At 42.5% G+C, this 24,499-nt stretch overlaps 1 protein-coding gene across 1 annotated transcript in view; it reads right to left on the bottom strand.

Annotated features, from left to right (window-relative positions):
* HOMER1 (homer scaffold protein 1) overlaps positions 1-24,499 on the bottom strand; it is a 754,981-nt gene that overhangs the window by 295,244 nt on the left and 435,238 nt on the right. The window contains exon 5 of the mRNA XM_086960736.1: positions 17,934-18,076. Within this exon, the coding sequence (XP_086816862.1) occupies positions 17,934-18,076 (143 nt within the window). The remainder of the gene's footprint in view (positions 1-17,933; positions 18,077-24,499) is intronic.

The following is a 24,499-nucleotide window of genomic DNA, read 5'->3' as shown; positions in this document are numbered from 1 at the left end:
GCCAGCAACACATAGGCAAAATCCAGACTAGAAGTAACGTCATGTTAAGGGGATTGTAACACCTCGGGTGGAGGCTCAAAAGGAGGGGTACAAATTTCACCACGATATTGGTTCCACTGACTCCATACCCTCCCCCATTTCCTGGGCCTGCCCCGAGCAATGTAAACAGTTTTTTCAAGGAACATGCACCAGTCCATGTTCCTAGACCAGGCCGACAGACTCGGTGCCCTAGCCGACCCCCACATTTGCGCAATGTCACGCTTGGCAATCATATTACCCAAAGTGGCCCACTGCGTCTGGGCCACATTATAATCATTGGGCTCCCACACATTTAAGAGACACCTTCGGGCCTCCTGCAAAAGCGAAACACCCGTCACCTCAGACATAACACCATGCACACGATTCCAAAAGGACGCAACCGCAGGACATTCCCACATAATATGAAGGAACGTACCCACCATACCACAGCCACGTTTACACAAATCATCTGAGACATACCCCATACGCAACAAGCGAGGACCCGTCCTGTACACTCGGTGTAGGATTTTCAACTGCACCAATCTCAAACGGGCCGAGATTGCCACCTCCTTCGGGGAGGATATCGCCGTCTGCCAGTCCTCATCATCAAGTTCCAGTCCATCTCCAGTCCAGGCCACGCGGAGCTGTAGAAGAAGGTCCGCTCGGTCGTTTATCAACTTTTTGTATATAAGGGAGATCGTACTGTCCGGGACGTGCCCATCGAGTACTCTGTCCTCCAGGGGTGAGGATTCTGGAACGGGCGTGCCAGCCAGTATAGCAGAGGAAAGGGCGTGTCTGACTTGTAGGTACCGAAAGTATTCACAAGGACCGAGTTTAAATTCTAGCTGCAACTCCTCAAAGGATTTTATCTAGTCCTTCCACCAAAGGTCTCCCACCTTACTAATCCCAATAAGGTCCCAGTTATCGAACCCTTTAGTAATCCACAAATTGCCCAACCTCTCGGCAGCGTAGAGTGGAGTCGCTCGAGTGAGAGTATCCGACCAGCCCATTGCAGCATTAGCGTTGTACCAGACCCGCACCGCAACTCTGGTAGGCCCAGTCAATGCCACATCTGACCGTTTTGAATAAAGCGCCATGTTATAATCTCCGCCCGGAAGCAGCCATTTATCCATAGCAAAAGCCGGGTTAGAAGCCGGACCATACGTCGCATGATTAACCGAGCTCAGTTGAGAGGCCCAGTAATATAGCCGTATATCCGGCAACGCAATACCGCCATTATACCAATGCAGCGTAAGCTTGGCTAAGGCAATCCAGGGACGTCCGGCCCACAGCAGTTTCCTTTGTAGGCACTCAATCTCTTGAAAATAGCTGGAAAGCACTAGATCTAAAGTATTCTGAAGGGCATACAAAAATCTGGGAAGGGACATCATTTTGAATAAGGCTGCCCTACCCACCAGGGATAGGGGCAGACTGCTCCAGGCTTTCACATCTGCTTTTAAGCGATTAAGTGGGGGGAGTAAGTTAAGCCGATGCCTGACAGCCGAATCACGCAAAATATGGATTCCTAAATATTTAAATCCGGTGGATGATATTTGTATAGGACAGTTACGCGGTACGAGTGGTGTATCGTCCGCGAGCGAGTACACACAAGACTTATCCAGACTTGAAGACATTTGGGGTCCCTTCAGAACATTCCTGTCGATACAACAGCAAGATCCCCCCACTCAACAGGAACAGGGTATTGTATAGACTGGGGTGGGCTAGGCTGATTACATCTACACATCAATGGTCTTTAGTATGTTACACCCACCCATCAAGGCTGTATCTCTTGGTTTTTCTGTTATATACCGTTGGGGAAGGGATGGGAATGTATCAATGGACCGGTAAATAGAAGTAATGCTTACAATGGGTCTTGTATATATCATATGTATTCTCTCTCACTTGTGCTCTAACTAATGTGCTTTGTGGAAACTGTTATCAGGAACGCATTATGATTGTACCCTGGATGTAATTTACAACTGAACTCAGTACTTTGCTCTGTCTTTAATAAAATGCTAAATAAAGTTTAAAAAAAGAGAAAAAAAGCGGAGGTAGTGCAACGCTACTGCTGAAGTGGTGCTGAGTTGATGCTGAGGTGGTGTTGCACTGATTCTGTGTTGGTGGTGGTGCACTGATACAAAGGTGGTGCTGTGCTGATGCTGAGGTGGTGCTGAGTGATGCTGATGAGATACTGAGTATTGCGGTACTGAGTGATGCTGTGGTGGCACTGAGTGATGCTGTGCTGATGCTCAGGTGCTGCTGCAGCACTGATGCTGAGGTAGTGCTGCACTGGAAGTGTGGAGGTGCTGCACTGGTGCTGCACTGGGGCTGAGGTGGTGCTGCACTAGGACTGAGTGATGCTGAGGTTTTGCTGTGCGGGTGCTCAGGTGCTGCTGAGCGATATTCAGGTGCTGCTGCAGTGGTGCTGCTGAAGTGGTGCTGAGTGACGCTGATTAGTGAGGAAGTGGTGCTGCCCTGATGCGGAGGTGGTGCTGAGGTGGTGCTGCACTGTCTTGTAGGATATATTGTTAAGTAACCTTAGAATACATGCCGTGTTTGGAGAGCACGAGGAGGCACCTGTTGATATTTGTTTTATTTCACCAACGAATGAAACCTAAAAGAAAGCATCAAAAGGAGAACGCTTGTCACATAAAGCTGCTTCCATTTTCATAAATGGAGCAATACAGAATGCTTACTTCTTTAATCGTATCCCCCAAAAAATGCTGTCAAAAGCACAATGTAAATAGGTTGATTCTCCGGTCTGCTGTCTCCTAAAATTCCACTTCCATTAAGTAAGTATATTATTTAAGGTTTGGACATTTGAGCTAATACAACCAAAAATGTTATATGATCAAAAACAACAGTCTCCGGCTAAAACAGCTTTTGTGAAACCAAAGACAGTGGAAAACAAGATAAGGACATGCTATGCAGCTCTTGGCTGAGAACGTTTGGAAAGCCAAACAAGCCGAGGCAAAAGAAAAACTGTGCGCCGAAACTGACATACATGGCCGATAGTGAAGTGATTCATGTAACAGGGCCAGTCTCCACTGAGTGACAAAAACAGCAAAAGGAGGGACAAATGTAAACTATTCACCAACGAAAACAAAGTCATTCCGAAAGGCGCATGAAGGAACAAATGAAGACAGATGGGCTGCTGAAAGCCCATCCAGTAGATACTGCATGTCTCTAGAGACAACACATGGCTGTCTAGACGAGACCTAAAAACTACTGATTGTCCTCTATTATACATCAATCTATTTCAGGGCATAACAATTTGACAAAAAAGGAAATAGAAGGAAAATACAAGTCATTTACCATTTGTGCACAGCAGAGTTCCGAATGCACATGGTTTTTGTTTGGAAACTGCTTTTATTCTTTAGATTAAAATCAAACAATGTTCCAAATCATCAAGTCCAAAAACTGAAAAGCCAGTTGAAACAGTGAATGCCAATTTGTTGTGCAGTGCTTGTTTAAACTGAATATTACATGATTTATGTGAAGTTCCTTCATATCCTGAGCTCACCACAATTTTGGAATTTGCAAGTCCTAACAGTGAGTGCTGCAGCCTTTCACTTGATTCTGCCACGCTTCAGAGTCCATATATAAGACTGAGAAATCTGCAGAAGTCGGGTTTTTTTTACCCTTTATCAAGGCTGGTGTGAGGACTGCCACTAAGCCAGAATGTGCCTAATTCTGCTTTCCTTACTGACATTTTAGATGATAGTTTCAAAACAGTTGGCCTAAAGGATATAGCCAAGTTTAGCATATGCCTGCTTTGTATGTTTCAAATGTGTGTTTTAGAAGCTTATAAATCCATATACACTTGCCTACAATCAGAGGCCGGCAAGGAGTTAGGCTTCCTTTTCTATAAACTGCCCCCTTCCCTTAATTGCACAACATCTATTTTCACATTTTTACAATTGCCGTTCTTCAGCAGTGTTGATATTTAGGTCACCTATGGTATGGCTCATATCTCGTACCTTAGTTCCCAGTCATTCAATTGGTGTTATCCTCCGTAATCTTGGATGTGGTGGGCATGTGAGCTCTCTCATCTCAGCTGAGAGGTGCATCATGACATTTTTTGTGGTGCTCTAATGCACCTTGTGACCGCTATCCTTCCTTTCCTAGAATCTTATGGAGTCTAAATACCTATCATCTTCAGTCAGGGAACTTGATATCGCCTCTCAGCGATAAGCAGCATCATCTCTTCCCTCTCGGAGTGGAATAGATATGTAGTGCATTGGCCAAGTCTAAGATCACATACGTCTGGAATCTTGGGATGTTAGTCTGAAATATTTTATCCACAGGACCTAGCACCTTGTTCCAATATGACTGCACTACAGTTTAGAACAACACAAAAAGACGATGGATGATATGCTGAAAATGGTCAAACCCAGTATAGAGATCTGGGCCTAACTAAATCCATTGTTTTTTTACACACCATGAAATTCCAGTTTAGACCCAGCCATATGCAAATCAGTCTTGACCTTGCTCCCCATGGGAATAGTCCAGCCCGAAATGCCAAGCCAGGTCCTCCATGGACCAGAAACAAGAGCTCAGATCCAAACTCTAAGGTGAAGCTTTGCAACTCTGTTCCCAGTGAAGATAAGGGTTGCAAGGATGCTGACAGATGGCTCCACAAAGTGGGAGAGCTAGTTCAAAAAAAGATCACTGATAAACAAGTATTTAGGCCATGTTGCAGATCGTCCTTTCCAATTCTTGAGGTAGAAGGTACCAGGGCGGTAATCCTGCTTCCAATGCCTGTTCAAAGAAAAAACGGGAAGGCATCTTTCGATCACATCAAAAATCATTATGTGGCAAATTCTATTCAAGAGAAGCTCCTTGACACCAAGATGCCTTAGTGATAGAACCACACATTTCTACTGTGAAGAAACTACCCAATGAAGAATACAGCGGTGCTGAGATCCTGAGTCCCATTCAGAGCAAGCTACGGTGCAGATGTACGACCATTCTATTTTGCGTGTCACAAATTGAAACGTTTTGCGACTCAATATGCAGCTCGCAAAATGGAATGTACAATAGCGTCTCAGACACGGTTTGCGATTCCTAATGGGATCGCAAATGACATGCATTATCAATATTCATGAGGTAGGTTGCAATGGGCGACCCAGTGGGAATAGCCAGCACTCGCAGAGATGGTGACCTGCTGGGGTCAGTAGACCACCATATCTGCGAATGCTTTTTCAATAAAGCAGTTTTTTTTTACCACAGCCTGTTTTATTTAAAGGAACACAGGATGCATTTAAAAAGAAAAATTAAACGTTTGATGCATTTTTTCAAGAGTAGGCAGTGGTGAGTAGGGCCACTGCCTGCTCTTACAAATTACTTTTGCATCCATTCACAAAGGAGAAGGGCTCCCGTGGGGACCCCTTCCCATTTGCGAATGGCTTACCACCTACTTGAGTGTTTTGCAACCGCACATACCATTCTGACTCAGAATGCTCTTGGCATGCACCTTCCTAATAGCGACTGGCAAACACTATTTTGCGAGTCATAGACTCGCAAAATTGCATTTGTACATTTCAACTCCCTTTTTTGCGGTCGCAAAAGGACTGAACAATGCAAACCACATTTAAAGTTATTGCCAATGGCTTTGAAAAACTCTCAAGACAAGTGTACACGATAAGTGCTATACTGTCATCAGCCCTTCATCTCCTAAAGGAAGAATTAAATCTTTTACAACATGGACATGCTCAGATACGAGCTTTTCTTCAGATAAACTGAGTGTTACAAACATTAAATACTGGTAAAGTGCAGTGGAAAGTTATAAATCGAAGTGCATGTTAGATCCTTATAATCTGACTTTCACCCAAACAAGGATGTCTGAGAAAGCAGCCACATACACCTTTATTACTTACATGGAAATAGAAATTACCCTGTTCTCTGTCGCAAACGACCGACATAATATATGGCTTCTACATGAAGTAATCTTGCCCATTACCGTCTTTCACTCCAACTACTATCAAAAATACAGGTCCTTAGGATTGTTTGAAAAAATACACAACACTATTCTTCATCATGCATGGGAGTTTCCATATGAATTTCTTTGTTACACTAAGGACAATCCCACATTCATAAGCGGAGCTGGATGTACGAATCCACAAGGTTATTTTCTTATCTTCGATTGCATTTCACTGCATGAAGCTTGTAACCCTTTATTAGCAGGTTTGAATTGAAGTTACTGTCTACACCTGTTCCGTTCCTCCGTTTATACCATTCTTAGTAACAGTTCTCATCTTAAAGAATAAATTAAACATGCCGCAATGTGACCACCCAGTTCTCCTACAGGTTAACTGTACTAAGAACTAATTAAGTTTTGTGGTATTACTTTACATCCTCCTCCACTGACGTTATTTGCAAATACTCCTTGGCCTGAAAAAGATATAGTTAATATAAGCTTTAATAAAGCAAACAAACTATTTGTGATATCACTCTGTGCAAGTTTGTTCCCCTTTGTCTCTGTTACATTACACTGTATGAATTGAATAATATAAAAAAAACGTGTTGCAATAATGAAGAAAGAGGTGTCCTTAACCTAAGAAGCAAAAACGTTTGACTTACAACCTGCCTGCTCTGCATCAGAGATTCTAAAACTTACATGCATAATGCACTTTTTCCAGGAGCATTCGATCTGACATGCGGTTAGTTTTAAGACAGTGTTTGGACTCATTCCTTCATTCATTAGTTAACCACTTTCCAATCTGCTAGTCAGATTTTTGACAACACTGCTGATCACTGGCTGTGCCATTTTAACCTTTCTTTTAGGAAAGAAATAAAGGATCGTCAGATCTACATCTTGAATCTTAATTATGCTGAATAGCTAACTAACTTGCTACTGCTTCTGACTGCTCATCGGCGCTTTTTGGGGGTAACGGACTTAGCCAACCAAGGTCACCCTTCCACATTGAGGGTTCAAGCAAACAAATCAACACAGCCTTTCAGGCTTTCTTCCGCTCTTGGTGAAGCACAACTGTGCGGACTCACATAGCTCGCTCGCTCCCAACCCCCCTGCTGCGTTGCCGCGTTGCCCCCCCCCCCCTGCTCCACGTTTCAATAGTATTCAAGTTACAAGCATGGCAGCGAGAGTTAGGGGCAAACAGGCTAAAATGGACACAGTAAGAGAGCTTCTAAAATCACCGACGGTGGCTTTACCCGCACTTGTGTCTAAAGGAGGGGAGGGGAAAAAGGCAGTAGAAAGGCGCAACAAAGAAATGCCCTAAAACTTAAAGGTATGGAAGCGGCGGGGAAGAATAGACAAAGCAAATACAACACCTCATTTAAATCTGTGAAGGAGGTGGACGAAGACTTGGGGGAAGAAGATGAGGATGCGGAGACACTATCCGAACTATCGGCAGAGTTGAGTCTGTTTGCGGTTGAAGACAAAAGTGAGGAGAACGGGAACGACAAGGGGGACAAAACGGGTAAAATTGGTAAGAGCACAACCAGAGGGACTGAGAGCCAAACGAGTCCCAAGCAGTACCCACTTTTCTCCAAACCGGTGGTCCAGCAGGGGCGATTCACGAGCACTCCGAATCTGGAGGAATCTAATCGGGAGGAGTGGAGGGGGGCTAGAGAGTGAGAAGATCGCAGAGAAGAAGGGGGTGTGATAAAAGCAGCACTTCCAGTGGCAGAGGCAGGGGCAGAGGAAATGACAGAGGCAGTGGCAGTGCCAAATACCACTTTCCCCCCCCCACACTACCTTATTACAGCTACCACAACTCCAGGCTCCTTCAACTCTCTCGCCTCAGGCTACACCTCAGCCCCACCCTCACCCCCAACTGCATTTTCATCTTCAGCACAGTCCTGATAAGATCATCAAGGCAGCTCAATATGCAGAAGAAGCTCCACTCGGGAATACTATCTCCTCGTTAACTATTCCATCTCTAATAGACCTGGCAGCTTCAGGTTCAGGTTTAAGCCTACAAAAGACACAAGAAGGTGCTGTAAGTACTCTCCCTGATACACTAAAAGTGAACTCGGTGGAGCAGATGTTGTTAAATATCCTTCGGGAAATAAGGGATCTTAAATTCTCTCAAGCTCAAGAGATATCACAACTTCATAGTAGGCTTACAAAAATGGAGGAGCACTTCGGAAATCTCCCCAGAAGGGTCTCGGAGGCTGAAGTTCGGGTCTCAACTCTGGAAGATACCTTAACCGCTATGCAGAAAGACCTCAAAGCAGCAAATAAAGATAAATCTCAAATGGAGGCAAAGCTGCAGGACTTAGAAAATTATAATAGACGGTCCAACCTACGCCTAGTGGGCATTTCCGAAGGCTCGGAAGGTACTGATGTGGTAAAATGGTCAATGTCCCTTTTTAAAAAAGCCATACAGGGGCTGCAAGGTGACCTAACAATTACAAGAGTGCACAGAGTCCCGGCCCATAAGCCTAATAATCTTAAATATCCACGTACTATATTATTGAATTTCTCGGAGTATAGGGTGAAAGAGAAAATCCTGAATACCGCCTTCTCAAGAAGAACTTTTAATGCCAATGAAGTAAAAAACTTTCAGATTTTCTCGGACATTTCAGCGGCATCCGCCCACAGACGTAGGGACTTTGTTAAGATGATCGACTCCTTCAAGGCGAAGGGCGCTCAAGCTATGATTGTTCAGCAGTCCAAGCTGAAGGTGTTAGCTAAAGGGAAATTTTTTATTTTTACAGATATACAAGAAGCTCAGTCATTCTTGGAGGGTCTCTCCGCATAGCCAGGCGTAAGATAATTAAAATTCAGTAGAACATTTTTGGAAGATTGTAGACCCCATGTATATATTTTTGAGAATTTCTATGAATTTGTGAAAATGGAAGTGGAGGCCGCGAGGCGTTTCTGGAAGGGCACAAGGATGCAATAAAATGCCATCCATAAAGAAGAAAAGGATACAGAGGGGGATGGAAGTGGGACACTGGGGGTTGCCGTCACCTCTAGGGGGGTCTGGGAGGGGGGTAGGTGAAGGGGGTGTAGCAGGGGGAAAAAAAAGAGTTCATATTTTAGAAAGTTATATGGTCAGTTGGCTGTACAGTTACGCTATGGGAGAGGTTAGTTGCAGTAGCTTGCTCTACGTTAAGGCACTTTTTTCTGCACTTAAAAGCACTTTGCAACTCAAGTTAGGGGTCTTATTACAGGTCCTAATCAGAAATATTCTGCACTTTACGCACTTTATGGTAGTTTACCTTCGTCAGATATTGGAAACTGTTGTAATTTGTATATGGTTGCTGAGTTTGCACAAGTACGCATCTCTGGGCAAAGGAAGGCGAATTTCCCAAAATGGTTTTATATTAATGATGTTTTTGCCCTTATTGTTGATTCCTTTTTTGAGCTCTGGCTTGCACATTTTGCACTTTGCGAAAGGCACAAGTCCAACGCCACTTGCAATTTGAGTGCAGACTTTGCACAATGTCTGGGTATAGGAAGTTATATTTTTATACTAAGGATGTTTTTATCTACTTTGCTGCCTCCAATTTTAGATTTCGGGTTTGCATATGCTGCACTTTACTCGCACTTTAAATGCTGACTTTGCATAACTTTTTGCTGTTTTTGCAATGGTGGTTTGAGTATTTTGCACAGAAGAAGGTTGTTTAAACCCTATGAGCTCTACACTTAATGTATTAATTTTGCACATATTCTTTGTGTTCGTTTTTTTACCTAAGTGTTTGCGTACTTTGCACATCGCTAGTTGTTTATTCTATACATGAATATCATTGATAAATAAGCTGAATTTTCTGTCTTTTAATACAAATGGTTTGAACAATGTTCGTAAAAAAAACGCTATTGAACGTTGGTTAAAAAGTTTCTGCCCAGATGTTATTTTCCTACAAGAAACTCATCACAGAGCCCTGCTCGATTCCGATGAAATCTTAAAGGGTTGGGCGGTTATAGAATCTCATCAGTAGCCGGCTGGCGCAGAGAGGGGTAAGCATCCTAGTAGGAAGGCATGTAGGTTTTCTTCCGGAAGGGTCACTCACAGACCATAGTGGTAGATGGGCATTTGTGTATGGTAAATTAAATCGGGTAAATACAATACTAGTTACAATATACGCACCCAATTTTGCAACTGAAACAAGCACTGACGGGGATACCTGGGCAAATATTAGGTGGGGGGGGGGGGATTTTAATTGTTTACAGAATCCTTTAATTGACTCATCCAAAAAAAGACCGGCGCCAGAATAAACTTCAAGTAGCCATTGCTTTACAAAGTTGTAAAACAGGCCTGGATGTCATTGATCACGGGCGCTCCCATAATCCATCTAAACATGAATACTCTTGCCACTCTGCAAAATTCAATTCAGCATCTAGGTTGGACTTCTTTTTAACATCTCATGGTCTAGAAGTTCGCAAATATGATCATCTCCCTAATGCATTTTTAGACCATGGATTACTTAAAATGGAGTTAATTATAGGAAATCAAGAAATAGAGGCACCTAGAAGATGGTATTTCAACAAATTGAACCTTGTAGAACCACAATGGTGTTCAGACATCGAGGAATTTTTTAAGTTGAATAGAGGGTCCGCTCCAATCAATGTGATCTGGGACGCGTTTAAGGCCACATGGAGGGGAATAATTACCTCCACAGAAATAACGAAACAAAGGGCAAAAAGAGAGGAGAAAATTAAGTTACAGACAAACCTAGTGTATGCGAACCAAGAACACTACAGAGTTAGATCTCAAGTCTCAGGGCAAAAGGTAGCAGAAGCAACAACAAAAAATGAGGGAATTCTATTACGATTTAGGTGACACAAATAGTAATCTCTACGCCCAGAAGCTCTATGAAGAGAGTGAATATACAGGCAGACTCCTAGCGTGGCAAGCCAAAGAAAATCAAGTTCGCAATAGGATAGAGCACCTCTTTCATCCAGTTACTAAAGTGCATGTGAAGACCACAGCATCTATAGGGGAGATGTTTTTAAAACACTACAAGGGAGTAAATCAGACTAGTGAAGGGGCTGCAAGAGAAACAATTTGTGAATTTTTAGGGGCGCTTCAAATTCCCAAATTAGGCAACGAGTATAAAAAAGTTTTAGTTGAGGAGTTCACAAAGGCAGAACTAGATGCGGTAATTAGCTCCCTCCCTAGCGACAAAGCCACTGGGGAGGATGGTCTTCCCGCAGAATTTAAAAAAAAATTCGATGGTACCCTTCGTAAAGAGTTTCTGCTACTAGCGAATTATTTGTTACAAGGAGGGTCCCCGCCGGACTCTTTTCGCACTGCAGTGGTAGTCAGTATTTAAAAAAAAAGGAAAAGACAAGGAAAACACGATCTCATACAGGCCTATAAGTCTTTTAAACACAGAGTACAAAATCTTTACGAAAGTTCTGGTGAACCGGCTGAATAAAATAGTAGGATCACTTATCGGTCCAGATCAGTGCGGTTTTATAGCAGGAAGACACCTCCATACCAACACAAATTTTTTACTAGAGGCAGTGGATTATTTAAAAATTAATGAAGTGGAAGCACAGATTTGGCTTTTAGATGCCGAAAAGGCTTTTGACCTTGTGTCATGGGACTGCCTTTTTGCGATTTTGCACAGTTTTGATTTCCCGATTCATTTAATTTCCATTCTGAAACAACTATATGAGAACTTTAGGGCACAGATTATTATTAATAATATAAATGTTGGGATATGTCAAATTAACAGAGGTGCGCGTCAAGGTTGCCCCCTAATGCCAATTTTATTAGTCTTATTTATTGAACCCTTGGCGATCGCAATCAGGGGGAAAATGGCCCGTAGTCGGAATGACGAATATAAAACTCTATGCTGATGACATTGTTCTTTTTCTAAATTCAAAGCCTACAAGTTTTCCAAAAGCTAGGAGGCTATAAGATAAATGTAAATTAAAAAGGAAATCATTTTATGCAATTGCACGGTAGACACTTTATTAATGGAATTTAGGCAGATATATAATACCCTTCCTAAGAAATATTTGGGAATATTTATCTCAGAAAATCTGGAAGATCTTTATCCACTAAATTATATACCTCTAATAAAAAGGGTCGGTTCACAATTAGATCGCTGGAACCAATTACGGTTATCAATAATGGGTCACTTTGCCCTAATTCGTATGTCCATTCAACCACTTTTTAATTTCCTCTTCAGTGCACCTCCTTGCGCAATTCAGGTTTCATTTTTTAAAAAAGTGAATGCTATGTTTTCTTCTTTTTTATGTGCAAATAAGACTCCGAGATTAGCACTCAGCACTTTGTACCTCCCGACCGCACAAGGTGGGTTGTCGCTTCAAAACATTAGAGAATATTAATATGCTACTTTTGCACATCATAGTTTTAGGTTTTGTTTCACAGAAGATCACAAAGCAGATAATTTTTTTATGAGGAAGATGTTTGAACTCAAAATCAATGATCCAGTAAGAATTACGAAATACCCAAAGAAGGTACGCTATAAGTCTATACAGTGGCTATTTAAGCTGAAAACCCAGCTCCTGAAATACTATGATATTTTTAGAACAAGTAGTTCAACTAGTTTAATGAATTTAAATATAGGAGCGAGGGGGAGCCAGGGGTACCCTGGATAAAAACACTGTGAGACTTTGGAAGGAGAACGGCTTTGAGAAAATTGAGGATTTTCTACTGGGGAATAGATGGAAATCTTGGGAGGAAATTGAGAGGGAGATCCAGTATTCGAATACAATCTTGAAATGGTCCTTTATCAGTCTACGCCGAACTTCGAGATTTAGATACAGGTAACTTATTTGATAAAACACCTATAACTGGTGCGTTAAATACTGCGACGCAAAGGAAAACTAGCACCTGGATAAAAAATCTCAATGAAGATAACTCAATTGTATTGATTAATAATGTTAGAGACAGGTGGAGAAAGAGGGAAGATATTGAGATTAATAAGTTAACGTGGGATAAAGTTAATACATTTAACAAATCCATTTTTCGAGGGGCTAATTTTAAGCGAATGCAATTCTTCAGCATATGGTTAATATATAGAACGCCCTCGTTTCTCCACAATATATATCCCCAAGTGGAGGATAAGTGTTTCCGTTGCGAAGAAAAGGGTACCTGGAAACATATAATTTGGGAGTGTACCAAAAGACAGGATTTCTGGAAGGACATAGGAAAATACCTTAGTAATATAATCAAAGTCAAAATCACATTTAATGAATTATTTTCAGTCCTTGGTTGTTCCCCTAGTTCCACTTCCTATGATGAGTCCTTGTTCTGGCACGCTCTATTTCAGCGGTGCTGGGCTTCTCACGCAAGCTAGGGGTGAAACCTCTGGAGGCAGTCTTAAAGGTTTATGCCGCTAAGTGTTTTGCAATCGCCATGTACGGTGCAGATTTATGGGGTTTTAGGCCAGTTAAAATGCTCCAGGTAACGGAAGATAACTTCCTTAAAACGATTCTCTCCCTGCCACGATCCACGTCCAGCTTCATAGTCCATCAGGAATGCGGCTTGGACTACTTGAAGGATCGAATCGCCATCGCTCCCCTACTCAAATGGATCTCAGTTTGGCTTAACTCGGAACTGGAAGTGAACCATGAAATATTTAAGGATTGCCTAACAGTAGATCATTGGGATAAGATCCCGTGGTTGAAATATGTACATCAACTATGTGTAAAGCTAGGCCGGCCTGAATTGTTCAGGTGACCTGAAGTGGGTTAAAAACACTTTTTTGTTGAACCGAGGGATGGACAGAGAAGGTGTGGAGCTGTTAAAGCCATCGGTCAGGATTCATCAATTGATCGTATCCACTGGACACACTCTGGAACTTTACTTAAAGGTTGTAAACAATTCAAATCATAGATTCCTTTTAACAAAGTTTCGGTTAGACAAATTTAATCTGTTAATTTCTGGCCGTCCTGGTTGGACTAAGCAACATGATCTGGAGTTATGTAATTGTGATGGCTATTCAATCATGGATACTGCACACTTCCTGTTTTTTTGCGATCATTTTAAAACTATCAGGAAAAGGTTTATTATACCCTTGTTGAAGGGGAAGGGGTTTAGGCAAGTTAAGCCAGCTATATTATATTTACAACTATTATCAAATATTTGGGAGATCTACAATGTAGCCAGTTTCCTAAGCATAGCGGTGAGACTTAGCAAAAAGATTAACTGGTCCTAGATGAATTACTGTAAATATTAATCCACGTAACCTGAATCAAATTGTAAACTAATTTTGTCATGTTTCTGTTTTTAAAACCTTACACCGTGTGTTAGCATTTTTCTAGTTTAACTGGGTACGTTTTATACTGAATTGTTATATTTAATTGTCATGCTGCATGGTGTACTGTGGACCATTTTGTGTGTTTTTGTACTTTTGTGGCTTTGAAAATTGAACCGAATAAAGTATTTCTTCAAACTTGAGTCCTTGTTCATAGCATCATTGGAAGCAAAATCGCTTATTTTTCAATGTTGAAAAATGGATAAAGTACCAACCCTAAATGCATGGAAGGCAAAAATATCTAGGATTCAGGGAAGGGAAAAAAATATGCACTGAGGTCAGGGGCCCTTAGAAAATATGATAAATACTGGAGTGTGTTTGAATGCTAGACTTTGTATGCTGGATTTCAACTTCTTCCCCTTTTTTATTTTTATTTTTAATAAAGGTATTGTTATTCTGTGTTATTGTCAATATATTGCACTATGCACATTGCACTTTACTAGCACTTTTTATTCTCTATGAATTTGAATATGAATTTCTATTTAAATGATATTTTGTCAGCTTGCCTATTTTTACATATAATGTATTCTTTACTTTATTAATTCTGCTGCTAAAAATGCCATGTAATGCTTATCTATTGTTTATGAACTCTCAATAAAATAAAAAAAAAGATCTACATCGGGATCATGGCTGTCTCATTGAGAAGCAGTGTCGAGACAGTATGGCATTATATGTTGGAGGGGAATGGCTAAAAGTCCTAGATGTATTTATGTATTTATTTTGAAAGTTTTATATAGCGCGAACAAGATCCATGCAGATATCAGAGGGCTTTACAAGTACATGGAATAAGAAAAAGGTGCGAGTGATTAACAGAGTTATTGTGCACGGAGTAGCTAGAGGTTATCAAATCAGACCAAATAAAACAGGGAAACAAGGAAACATAGTGGATCAGACAAAACATGTGATAAGAGGACAGGGGAAGGGTCTCAATAGATCCAAGGTAAATGTTCAGGTGAATTTGGCCATGAGGATCGCTTTTACTTCTTTTTTGAAGAATGCAGTGGAGGAGATAAGTCTGGTTTCTGGAGGGAGGGCATTCCAGATCCTGGGTGCCATTCCTGAGAAGGAGCATTTATACGTTTTTTCCTTCCGGGAATCTTTGAGGTTTCAGAAGAAGATTTTTAGGGCTTCTAGTGGCTCTTGAGCCCCCTGAGATTGTGAGCCTTTGGGTGAGGTAGCTAGGCGAATTGTGGTGTACAGCCCTGTGAGTCATGCAGGTGATTTTCAGATGGATTCTAGATTCGTAAGGCAGCCAGTTCAAGGATTTTAAGTCAGGGGAAATGTGCGAGCGTTTTTTTGATCCAGTGATAAGTCTCACTGCAGCGTTCATAGAGGCTCTTAGTGGTGCGGTAGCTGAAAGGGGGAGACCACAGAGGGAGACGCTTCCATAGTCTAACCGAGGAATGACTAGCGCTTGTACTGCGGTTTGGAAGTCCTTGGCTGGGAGGAAGGGTTTAAGCTTCCTCAGAGTATTGAGTTGGAAATTAGCTCCCTTAGTTGCCTTGCTGATATGATGTTGCATATTGAGATTGGCGTCAAGGGTTACGCCTAAAGATATCGCTGAATCCATGATGGTAGGTTGGACGTTGAGTGCAGTTAGGTGTTTAAGCCAAGTCTGGGTGATAGAGGTTTTGGCGGGAGGTGAAATAAGAAGGAATTCCGTTTTTAGAGCGTTAAGTTTGAGGTGATTCTCGGCCAGTCTTCTTAAGCGTTGAGTTGAGTAGTTTGATGTCCTCAAGGGATTGTATTTTGAGGTAGAGTTGGGTGTCGTCAGCGTACATGTGAAATTGTACATTAGATGCTTGCAGCAAAGTGGTGAGTGGCTCCTTGACTAGGTTGAACAATGTTGGGGATAAGGAGGATCCTTGTGGGACGCCTAGTGTTACGGGAACGGGTGAGGACAGCGAGTTGTTGATATTGAATTTCTGGGACCGGTTGTGCAGAAAGGAGGTAAACTACTTTAGTACAGTCCCTGATAGACCCATTCTTATATTCAACAGCTCGAGTAAGTTCTCGTGTTTGACGGTGGCAAAGGCTGATGAGAGATCAAGTAGGATGAGTAGGCAGGTATCGTTCTGATCTAAGATTTGGAGGGCATCATCAATTATGTGTGTCATGGCAGTTTCCGTGCTGTGTCCTGCTCGGAAGCCTGATTGATGAGAGTTAAGGAGGTCAAACTGATTAATGTGTTTTGTCAATTGGAGTTGGACGCATTTTTCTAACAGTTTGGCCAGGGTAGGGATATTGGAGATAGGACCGTAATTGTACTGCATTGGACTGTCATTTCACATGCTAAGTGCACTAGAAGTCAAGTCAAGTCAAGATTTATATAGCGCGCTACATACCCATAGGGTCTCAAGGCGCTTGAGGAAGGGTGGGGAATTACTTGTCGAAAATCCAGGTTTTAAGATGCTTTCTGAATGCTAGGTGGTTCTGAGTAAGGCGAAGGTGAGTGGGAAGTGAGTTCCAGGTCTTAGCTGCCAGGCAGGAGAAGGATCTACCTCCCATGGTGGTTTTGTTGATGCGAGGTACAGTGGCAAGGGCTTGGTTGGAGGATCGTAGCTGACGGGAGGGGGTGTAGAAGGACAGTCGTGTGTTGAGGCATTCGGGTCCAAGTTCGTAAAGTGCTTTGTGTGCGTGGGTTAGGAGGCGGAAAGTAATCCTCTTATTTACGGGGAGCCAGTGGATAAGTCCTCTGTTGCATAAACTGGTGTCACTAAAAACACACTGGGTCTCATTCAGGGGTTGATAGCGCAGGAGGAACACTATAAAGCGGTGATCTACCTGCCTGCCAAACGCAGGGTTACTCCCCGTTTAGATGAGGGAAAAACACGGAGTCACTGTCAGCAGAGCCACAGTTGGCTCCTGCAACAGTAAACCATGAGTTGGCAGTCGTCTGCCACTGGACCACTAGGTCATAGAGATAGTCAACCCCCTACATCACAGATTTTCCCGCCGCTAGTGTTCGCCGTGTATTGAATCGGAGCCCCAGGGAAAATGTAAAACGGCTGGCAAGCACAGGGAGTTTGCCTGCACCTGGTTCAGGGGCCATGGCATTGAGATCAAAATTACCCCAATTGTGCTTGGCCCCAACAAAATGAAGCAAACAGCAATTTAATATATTACGTTTCCAGTGTACCAAAAGAAAATGTCAATACACTTTGAAGTAGTTAATTTACTGCTACTATGTATATAAAAATAAGATTGCTTTATTATAACTCAAGTACCAACTTGAGTGCTGCCAGTCTGTGCACGTTTTTTGTATAGCGAGGACTCTACATGGAGAGGCACTTGGCCATGGATAACGCAGAAGGGCAGTCAAGAGGGCTAAGATAAATAATCTAGATCAGGAGTTTCCAGTGCAACGAAGAATGAATGATGCGGAGGTAAACTAAACCTAATGTCAAGGTTTATGTAGCAAGAGCTGTGGCAGAGCTGCGGAAGGGAGAGGTGGTGGGGTGAAAAAGGTGCTGCGAGGGCTTTTCAGAGATAGTCGTGCATGCATCCTGTTGATTAATGTATGCTACGGCTGTCCAAATAGTTTAATTATTAATTTAATCATGGTTACTCGAAGCAAAGGCAAAATATTTTCAGAGAAAAACATCCTTTCAGCTATTAGACGCTACCAGAAAATACATCACTGTTCAAGATGACAACAAAGATGCACTTATTTCACTTTAATCAAGACGTCTGAATTTAGCTTGTACCTGTGGGAAAATGGTATTGCATTCTGGGTAGGTTCAGCCCTTGGTTCGGAGTTTTGTGTCACTTCTGGGGTAGTTCTTTCATCGTCTGTACCATTGATGCTTTCTGGTGTCAACGGTGATTGGATGTCACCTCCAGCAGATTCCTTTAAAACAAAGTAGTCAAGTTTTTTTTACATACATGAACAAAACGTGAAAATTATAATCTAAGCCTACAGGGTGCAACTGCACAACTAGTAGAACAAATCTCAATAAATCACTTTTTCAAAACTAGGTTAAATATAAACTAAAACAAGCAGTGTCGCACACATATGCTATCTTCTCACAAATGTACCTGGAGTTGACCTATGCAGGTCTTATGCACCAATGTAGGCAGCAAGCCATTTCTCCATCTTCTCCTGTCACAAGGTGGTTGCAACAGACCATAAACATAAATTACAAAGCACAAATCATTTACAATTTTAAAAAAAGATTACATCGAAAACACTGGAAACTACGCTTTTAAAACTGTTTGCAATCTTATAGGTTTTCTTGTTTTCGTACTTAGTTTTCTTGTTTTCGACATTTTATCCCACCCTTTTGAAGGGGGACATGTCAAGGAGGTCGCCCCATCACGAAATACAGCAGGAGGTGATTAGAAAAACAGATTCCCATCCCAAATGTCAGACATTTTCACAAATATCAGTACCACGCTAATCCATGACAGTATCAAAATACAGTGTCTCTCATAAGAGCGGGGATTGAGGCCCTCTCACATGGATATCCATAATAGCAGTCCAGGCTGAGAAACTGGTACCATATTTGATTCTGATAGCAACCCATGGCTGACACAGGTCTGGGTTCCTTCGGGACGTTGCATGTTTATGATCTTCTCTCATTTGTAAAATCACAGGAATATTCAACATCTACATAGAACGAACATTTACGGCTCATTGGTCACAACATCTCTTCATAACCAAAGCTTTTGGCCCACAACTATTGTCAAGAATTATGAATTAGCATAAGCTTTTCTTTGATGGCCTGCATGATCAAATGAAGCAGATTTCAATAATGTTTCAAATCCAATTATAGGCCATTTACTATCAGTAAATCAATTTTTTAAAATTTACTTATAGGCGATTTACTATTAGTAAATAATTTTTCAAATTCACTTATAGGCGACTTACTATTAGTAAATTATTTTTTTAAGGTAGTATTAAAAACATCATCAAAAGATTCGGATATACTTAAAGTGACTTGTGTTTGTTGGCAGATTAGGGTCAGCTTCCCCTTATAGGTGTTTTAGAAAAACGAATTATTTTGTTTCGCATTTTTCTTCAGAAGGGTGTAATGGGTGTGAAGTTTCTACATTTACCTGACAGTGCTTTGTTCCAGATGGAGGTTTTTATCCCCCCAAATATGTTTTAAGGAAGATTCTGCTGGATACAAGATAGCTCGAGCTACAAAACTCCAAGCTGACTATCATGTGAGCCTTCTTTGACACTTTGGGATTATTGATTTTACCATAAAGCCAACTGCAGAATTTGACAAATACCACCCGATAGCAGAATGAGAAGCAGAATGGTGTGAGAAATGAGAGAGCTGGAGAAGGCAGAGCGTATCCACATATACCTTAACATCTTCAAAAACAGGTCAGGTCTAATAGCCAACATTGTTTGCACCAGCTCCGCCGGCAGTCACTTTATATCTATAGTAATTTTGCATTTTCTAGCTATTTCAACGAACCCGCACCATTGCCAAGAGTGCTTATCTAGAGATGAAAGAGAGCAGCTTAGACAAAGAAGGCTCAAAGTCCTAGAACTAAAATGGCAACAGGGGCCTAGGTCTAGTGAGCTGCTGGGTTACTACTGCATGCTGGCTTTGGAGGACCGCGTGGGAGGTGACATGATGGCAGACTAAGACCTGTGCACTATTGCCAGCACCACAGGCGAGTCTGGAAAAAACAGAATGAGACACTCAGCTCTTCAGTGGATACATAAGGCAGCTGCCTGTCTTTGGAAGTTTTTGAGGCCGTCTGGCCAACCAGGAAAGGAGAACGTAGTCTGGAACCTCTCCATCTGCAGCGCAGGTGGAGACAAAAAGGCCTAGCCAAGACCTGGAGGTCAGGATGTACCCACACTGAAAACAAAGGGAGCAACTATCAAAGCCGAACAGCCCACATGATTTACCGGCGCTCTGATCACGCAAGGGCATAGGAAAGTTGGTGCATGAAAGTGGAAGATACTCATGGACGGTGGAAAGTGAAGTGGGCATAAATAGTTTAGATCTGAGGAGTGCTCCTGTTTTCCCTCCTGCTCCCCCATCACCTTTAGTCTTGAAATGAATTGTCAGGAAGAGCACAATCATATGTGGACATCACGAAAACAATAAGCACATTCTTTGGACTATAGAAACTGATTTTTAAATGGTGGGAATTAAGAATGTTAAACCTTGAATGTCGAACCAAATGTTTATTTATTTATTTTTTATTTATTGGGAGTCAAACCAAATGTTAGATGGGGGTAATCACACTTCAGCTGAACCTTTTCGGTCTTCCTCCTTCTGCATCCCCCTCCTCCATACATAATGCAGGTATTAATTCTGCCTGCTATGAAGAACCTCAGATCTATGAAGCAATGAATTGGGCACACTGTTAAATACCCACACAAGAACATTTGCCTGCCTTTGTCATGAACACTTAAGAATGACGTTCTTTCCCAGTGATCACTCATACCTCACTGTGTCTGAGAGAACCCAACAGAAGAAGAAATCAATCTAAACAGATTTGCCTTTATCTCAGGCAGAGAATGCACAACATGTCATTCAATCTAAAATCTCTGCACTGATCATGACCACCAGTACTAGCTATCAAAGACCATAGAAATATCTTATAAACGAAAAACTGTCACATTAGCTATCGGCCACCTGCAAGCCAGCTGTACGGGTCACCTAAACATAATCTCAACTATCCACAATGACTGCCAACATAAAGTATATGAAGATTCATATTAAGGTCATGCAAGAGAGGACCAGGTACTCAAGATACCAATCGAAATATGCTAAAGGGCGCTTTCACTGCAACAACGTAGGAATAGTAGGCTTGCTCAAGATTATAGAGAGCCAGATCATGAGGATTGCTTTATCTCCACAGTTGCTCCTACGGGCGTATAAAACAACTTCATGGTACTGTGGGTGCAAAGGGTTCCCACAACATTGCCATTGCAGAAAAGTCTGCAGGGGTCACTGGTGGTATAATCGCATAACTAAAGAGGTTGAGATTTGTTTCTGCAGCATTTATGAAACTTTTGTAATAGAAAATGGCACATACCTTTGTTCAAAGCGAAATTGACGGTGTTGGATGACAGCAAGGCAGTCTTTTTCAATGACCTGAAGAACAATTTATTTACCTTTGGTAATGCTCTTCCTAGTGGATAGGCTTATCATTGCATACTCCTCACCTTGAGAATACCCCTAGGTGCCAGACTGGATCTAGAGAATTTTCTCCGAAATTCCCTCATGTGTAGGTAGGTGGTGTCATGCAGCTCTGCGAAAGATCCCTCCCACCTCGAAAGTTAGGGTGGGACCCCTACATAGCTGCCACCTCCAGTTGATAACATCAGTTTCTTTCTTATATCTTTCTTATATCTGTCCTCGCCTTCAGATTTGGAGCATTAATAATCAGTGTGCAGCTCTCTTAAGATGAAATCTTATTAATAGGGCCTAGGAGAGTCCATTCCACAGAACAGCGTGGTGGGAGGGTCAGTGAGGATACTGAGGTTAGATACAGTATCCACCAGAAAGTGTTACAGAATGTTAGTAAGTTGTTCTTCTGATGGGTAGTTCTAAACCATGAGAACAGATACCAGAGTAGTACCTACCCAGGTGGTAGGACTCTGAAAAGGTTCAAATCAGGAAATCAGGAAAACAGAATTGTCAAAATGTCCTCCCCACCGGACCTGGCTATCCATGCAGTAGTGCTTCATGAATATGTGAACTACCGTCCATGTAGAAGCCTGGACGCTGTCTAAGGCAGAAGTGAGAAGGCGTACATGAGTCCAAAGCTCCAATCCAGGCAAAAGATGCCTCTGTGTGAGAGTCACCTTAGGAACTCCAAGGCGCGAAAGCTTGGACACTGCTGTTCTCTGCGGCACTGAAAAGATCGAGCTGGGGTTCTCCCCATTGCTGGAAGATGCCCTGTGCCACCTCCAAGTGAAGCCATTATTTGTGATCAGCTAAGCAATTCCGACTGAGTTTGTCCACCCTGGAGTTGAAAGATCTTGCCAGGTGCTGCATGACTAGGGAGATGCCCTGATGGTTCAGCCAGTTCCAGAGGCGCAGCGCCTCCTGGCCAGGACCCACAACTCCACTCCGCCTTGCTTGTTGCAGTACCACATGGCGGTGTTGTTGTCTGTAAGACCATGCACCTGTTCACACTTGAAGAATGGGAGGAAGATTTTCAGTGTGAAACAAATCTGCAACTACAAAATGATGATGTGGAAGTGAGCTTCTGCCGTAGACTAGATTCCTCCAATTTCCACCTCTTCTAGATGACATCCCAATCTATCACAATTGTTAGCTCTGGATGGGTTAGGGAGAGGGATCTGCAACTGGTCTAATTATGATCCAACAGTAACCACTGCAGATCGTTCGCAGTCTCCTACGATACCTGGATGGCTCCCTTGGTGCTGAGCCCACTGAAACTTCAAATCCCATTGCAGAACCTGCATGTGCCACCTGGTGTGGTCCACAAGCAAGATACAGGATGCCAAGAAGCCAAGATGTTTTAGAGCCGCTCTCACAAGACCCAGGTCGTGGGATGAAACACTGGGGTTATAGCCCGAATGTCCTTGACTTACAGAGATGAAGGAAAGGCTCGAACAGCACGTGCCCAAGGTGGCTCCAATAAAAAGGAGCCTTTGTAAGGCAGTCAGGTGGGACTCTGGCATGTTGATGGAAAGTCCCTAAGATGTCAACAGGTTGGCGGTCACCTGGAGATGATTCACGACCATCTGAGCCAAGCATACCTTCAGCAACCAGATGTAGAGGTATGGGAAGACTAGTATTCCCAACCTCTGAAGTTATGCAGCGACCACCACTATCACTTTCGTGAACACCTGAGGCCTGGTAATGCCAAAGGTGATCACTGAAAGCTAAAAGTGCTTGTGACCTACCTGAAACCACAAATAGTGTAGCAGTAAACTGCAGGACGAGGATGTGGAAATAGGCATCCTGATATCTAATGCGACCATCCAGTCTCCTGTATCCAGGGCAGGCAGAACTTGGGTCAGAGAGAACATTTTGAACTTGTCTTTCCAGAGGAAGAAGTTCAGTGGGCAAAAATCGATGATGGGACGGAGACCTCTTCACTTTTTTCGGCACCAGAAAATAAAAGGATCTCTGACGCTGGCACCCTCTCTATGGTTGAGTTGTCCAAGATAGCCTGAACCGCAGCTCGCACAAATGACAAGTGGTTTCTGGGAGTCGTCATGGTGTAGGAGGTATGTTCAGAAGGGTGAAGATTAAAGATGGGTGTAACCATTTTTAACAATTTTGAGTACCCATTCATGCAAAGTGATACTCTACCCCCTGTGGAGATAATAGGTGACCCAAACGCCTACTGGGCAACTGTGACCCTCAGCGGGTCACATTTGCCCAGTGGGGGGTTGTCCAGTTGCACAGTAACATTAAGGCATTTACTGACAGTTTCTTCAGTAATGGAATGAAACAGGTTTTTTCAATCCACTAGGAATGGACACAGAATTAAATGTGGGGTTGTCTAAATTACAAAGCTGGAGAGTTATCCTAGCAGTAGCAAACTTTATTATGGTTGCTGGATAATGATCATGCGAAGATCCCGATTTAACTGAGTTTATCAACACACTGGTTACACCAGAAACGTACACTTAGTCTATAGAACTCCCTGCTTCTCCCTTCCCTTTTGTCCTTGTTCCTGTTGTATAGGCCGAAGATGGGACGATTTAGTAGACATAGATTGGGGGATTGGCTTGGGCACACTGACAGGGGGGGAGGGGGTAGAGAGGGAGGAGGGTCAATTTAGTAGGTAGAAGTTGATGTTCATGGATGTCACATAGTATACACCAGGATTGGTGGACCATCTGCGTAATGGTCATACAAGAGATAACTGAATGATGGGGGTCTGAGGTTTTGGAAACAATAAAAGTTCTTTAAAAAAACACACACACTGGTTGGTTCGGATGCCAAAGGACATAATTCAATAACAGAGTTACCCAATACTAATGGAGTTTCTGTACCACCTCTAAGCAGGCAGAGCAGGTAAACACCCACAGTCTGAATATCCTCCATTAAGCAGAAAACCAGGATTCACACATAGATCTGTTAAATGAAACTATGTCCAGTTTGGACCTAGTCATGTTAAACTAAAAATTAACCCCTTAACTGGGAAACTGGACCCAACCTACCTCCGCAGGGGCTGTGAAACAACTATTGATTATATCCTCATCACAGCGACCCTAGTAAATAGGACCACAAACTTCAAAGTTAAAATTAATACGTTGAGCGACCACTCAGCCCTAGCCTTTGAACTAATCTTGGAACAAGGCCAGCCACTA

Source organism: Lissotriton vulgaris, chromosome 3_1 (genome assembly GCF_964263255.1).
Source record: "Lissotriton vulgaris chromosome 3_1, aLisVul1.2, whole genome shotgun sequence".
In the NCBI taxonomy this organism is placed as follows: Eukaryota; Metazoa; Chordata; class Amphibia; order Caudata; family Salamandridae; genus Lissotriton; species Lissotriton vulgaris.
Note: the sequence above shows the minus strand (reverse complement) of the source record. Positions and strands in the feature narration are given on the sequence as shown.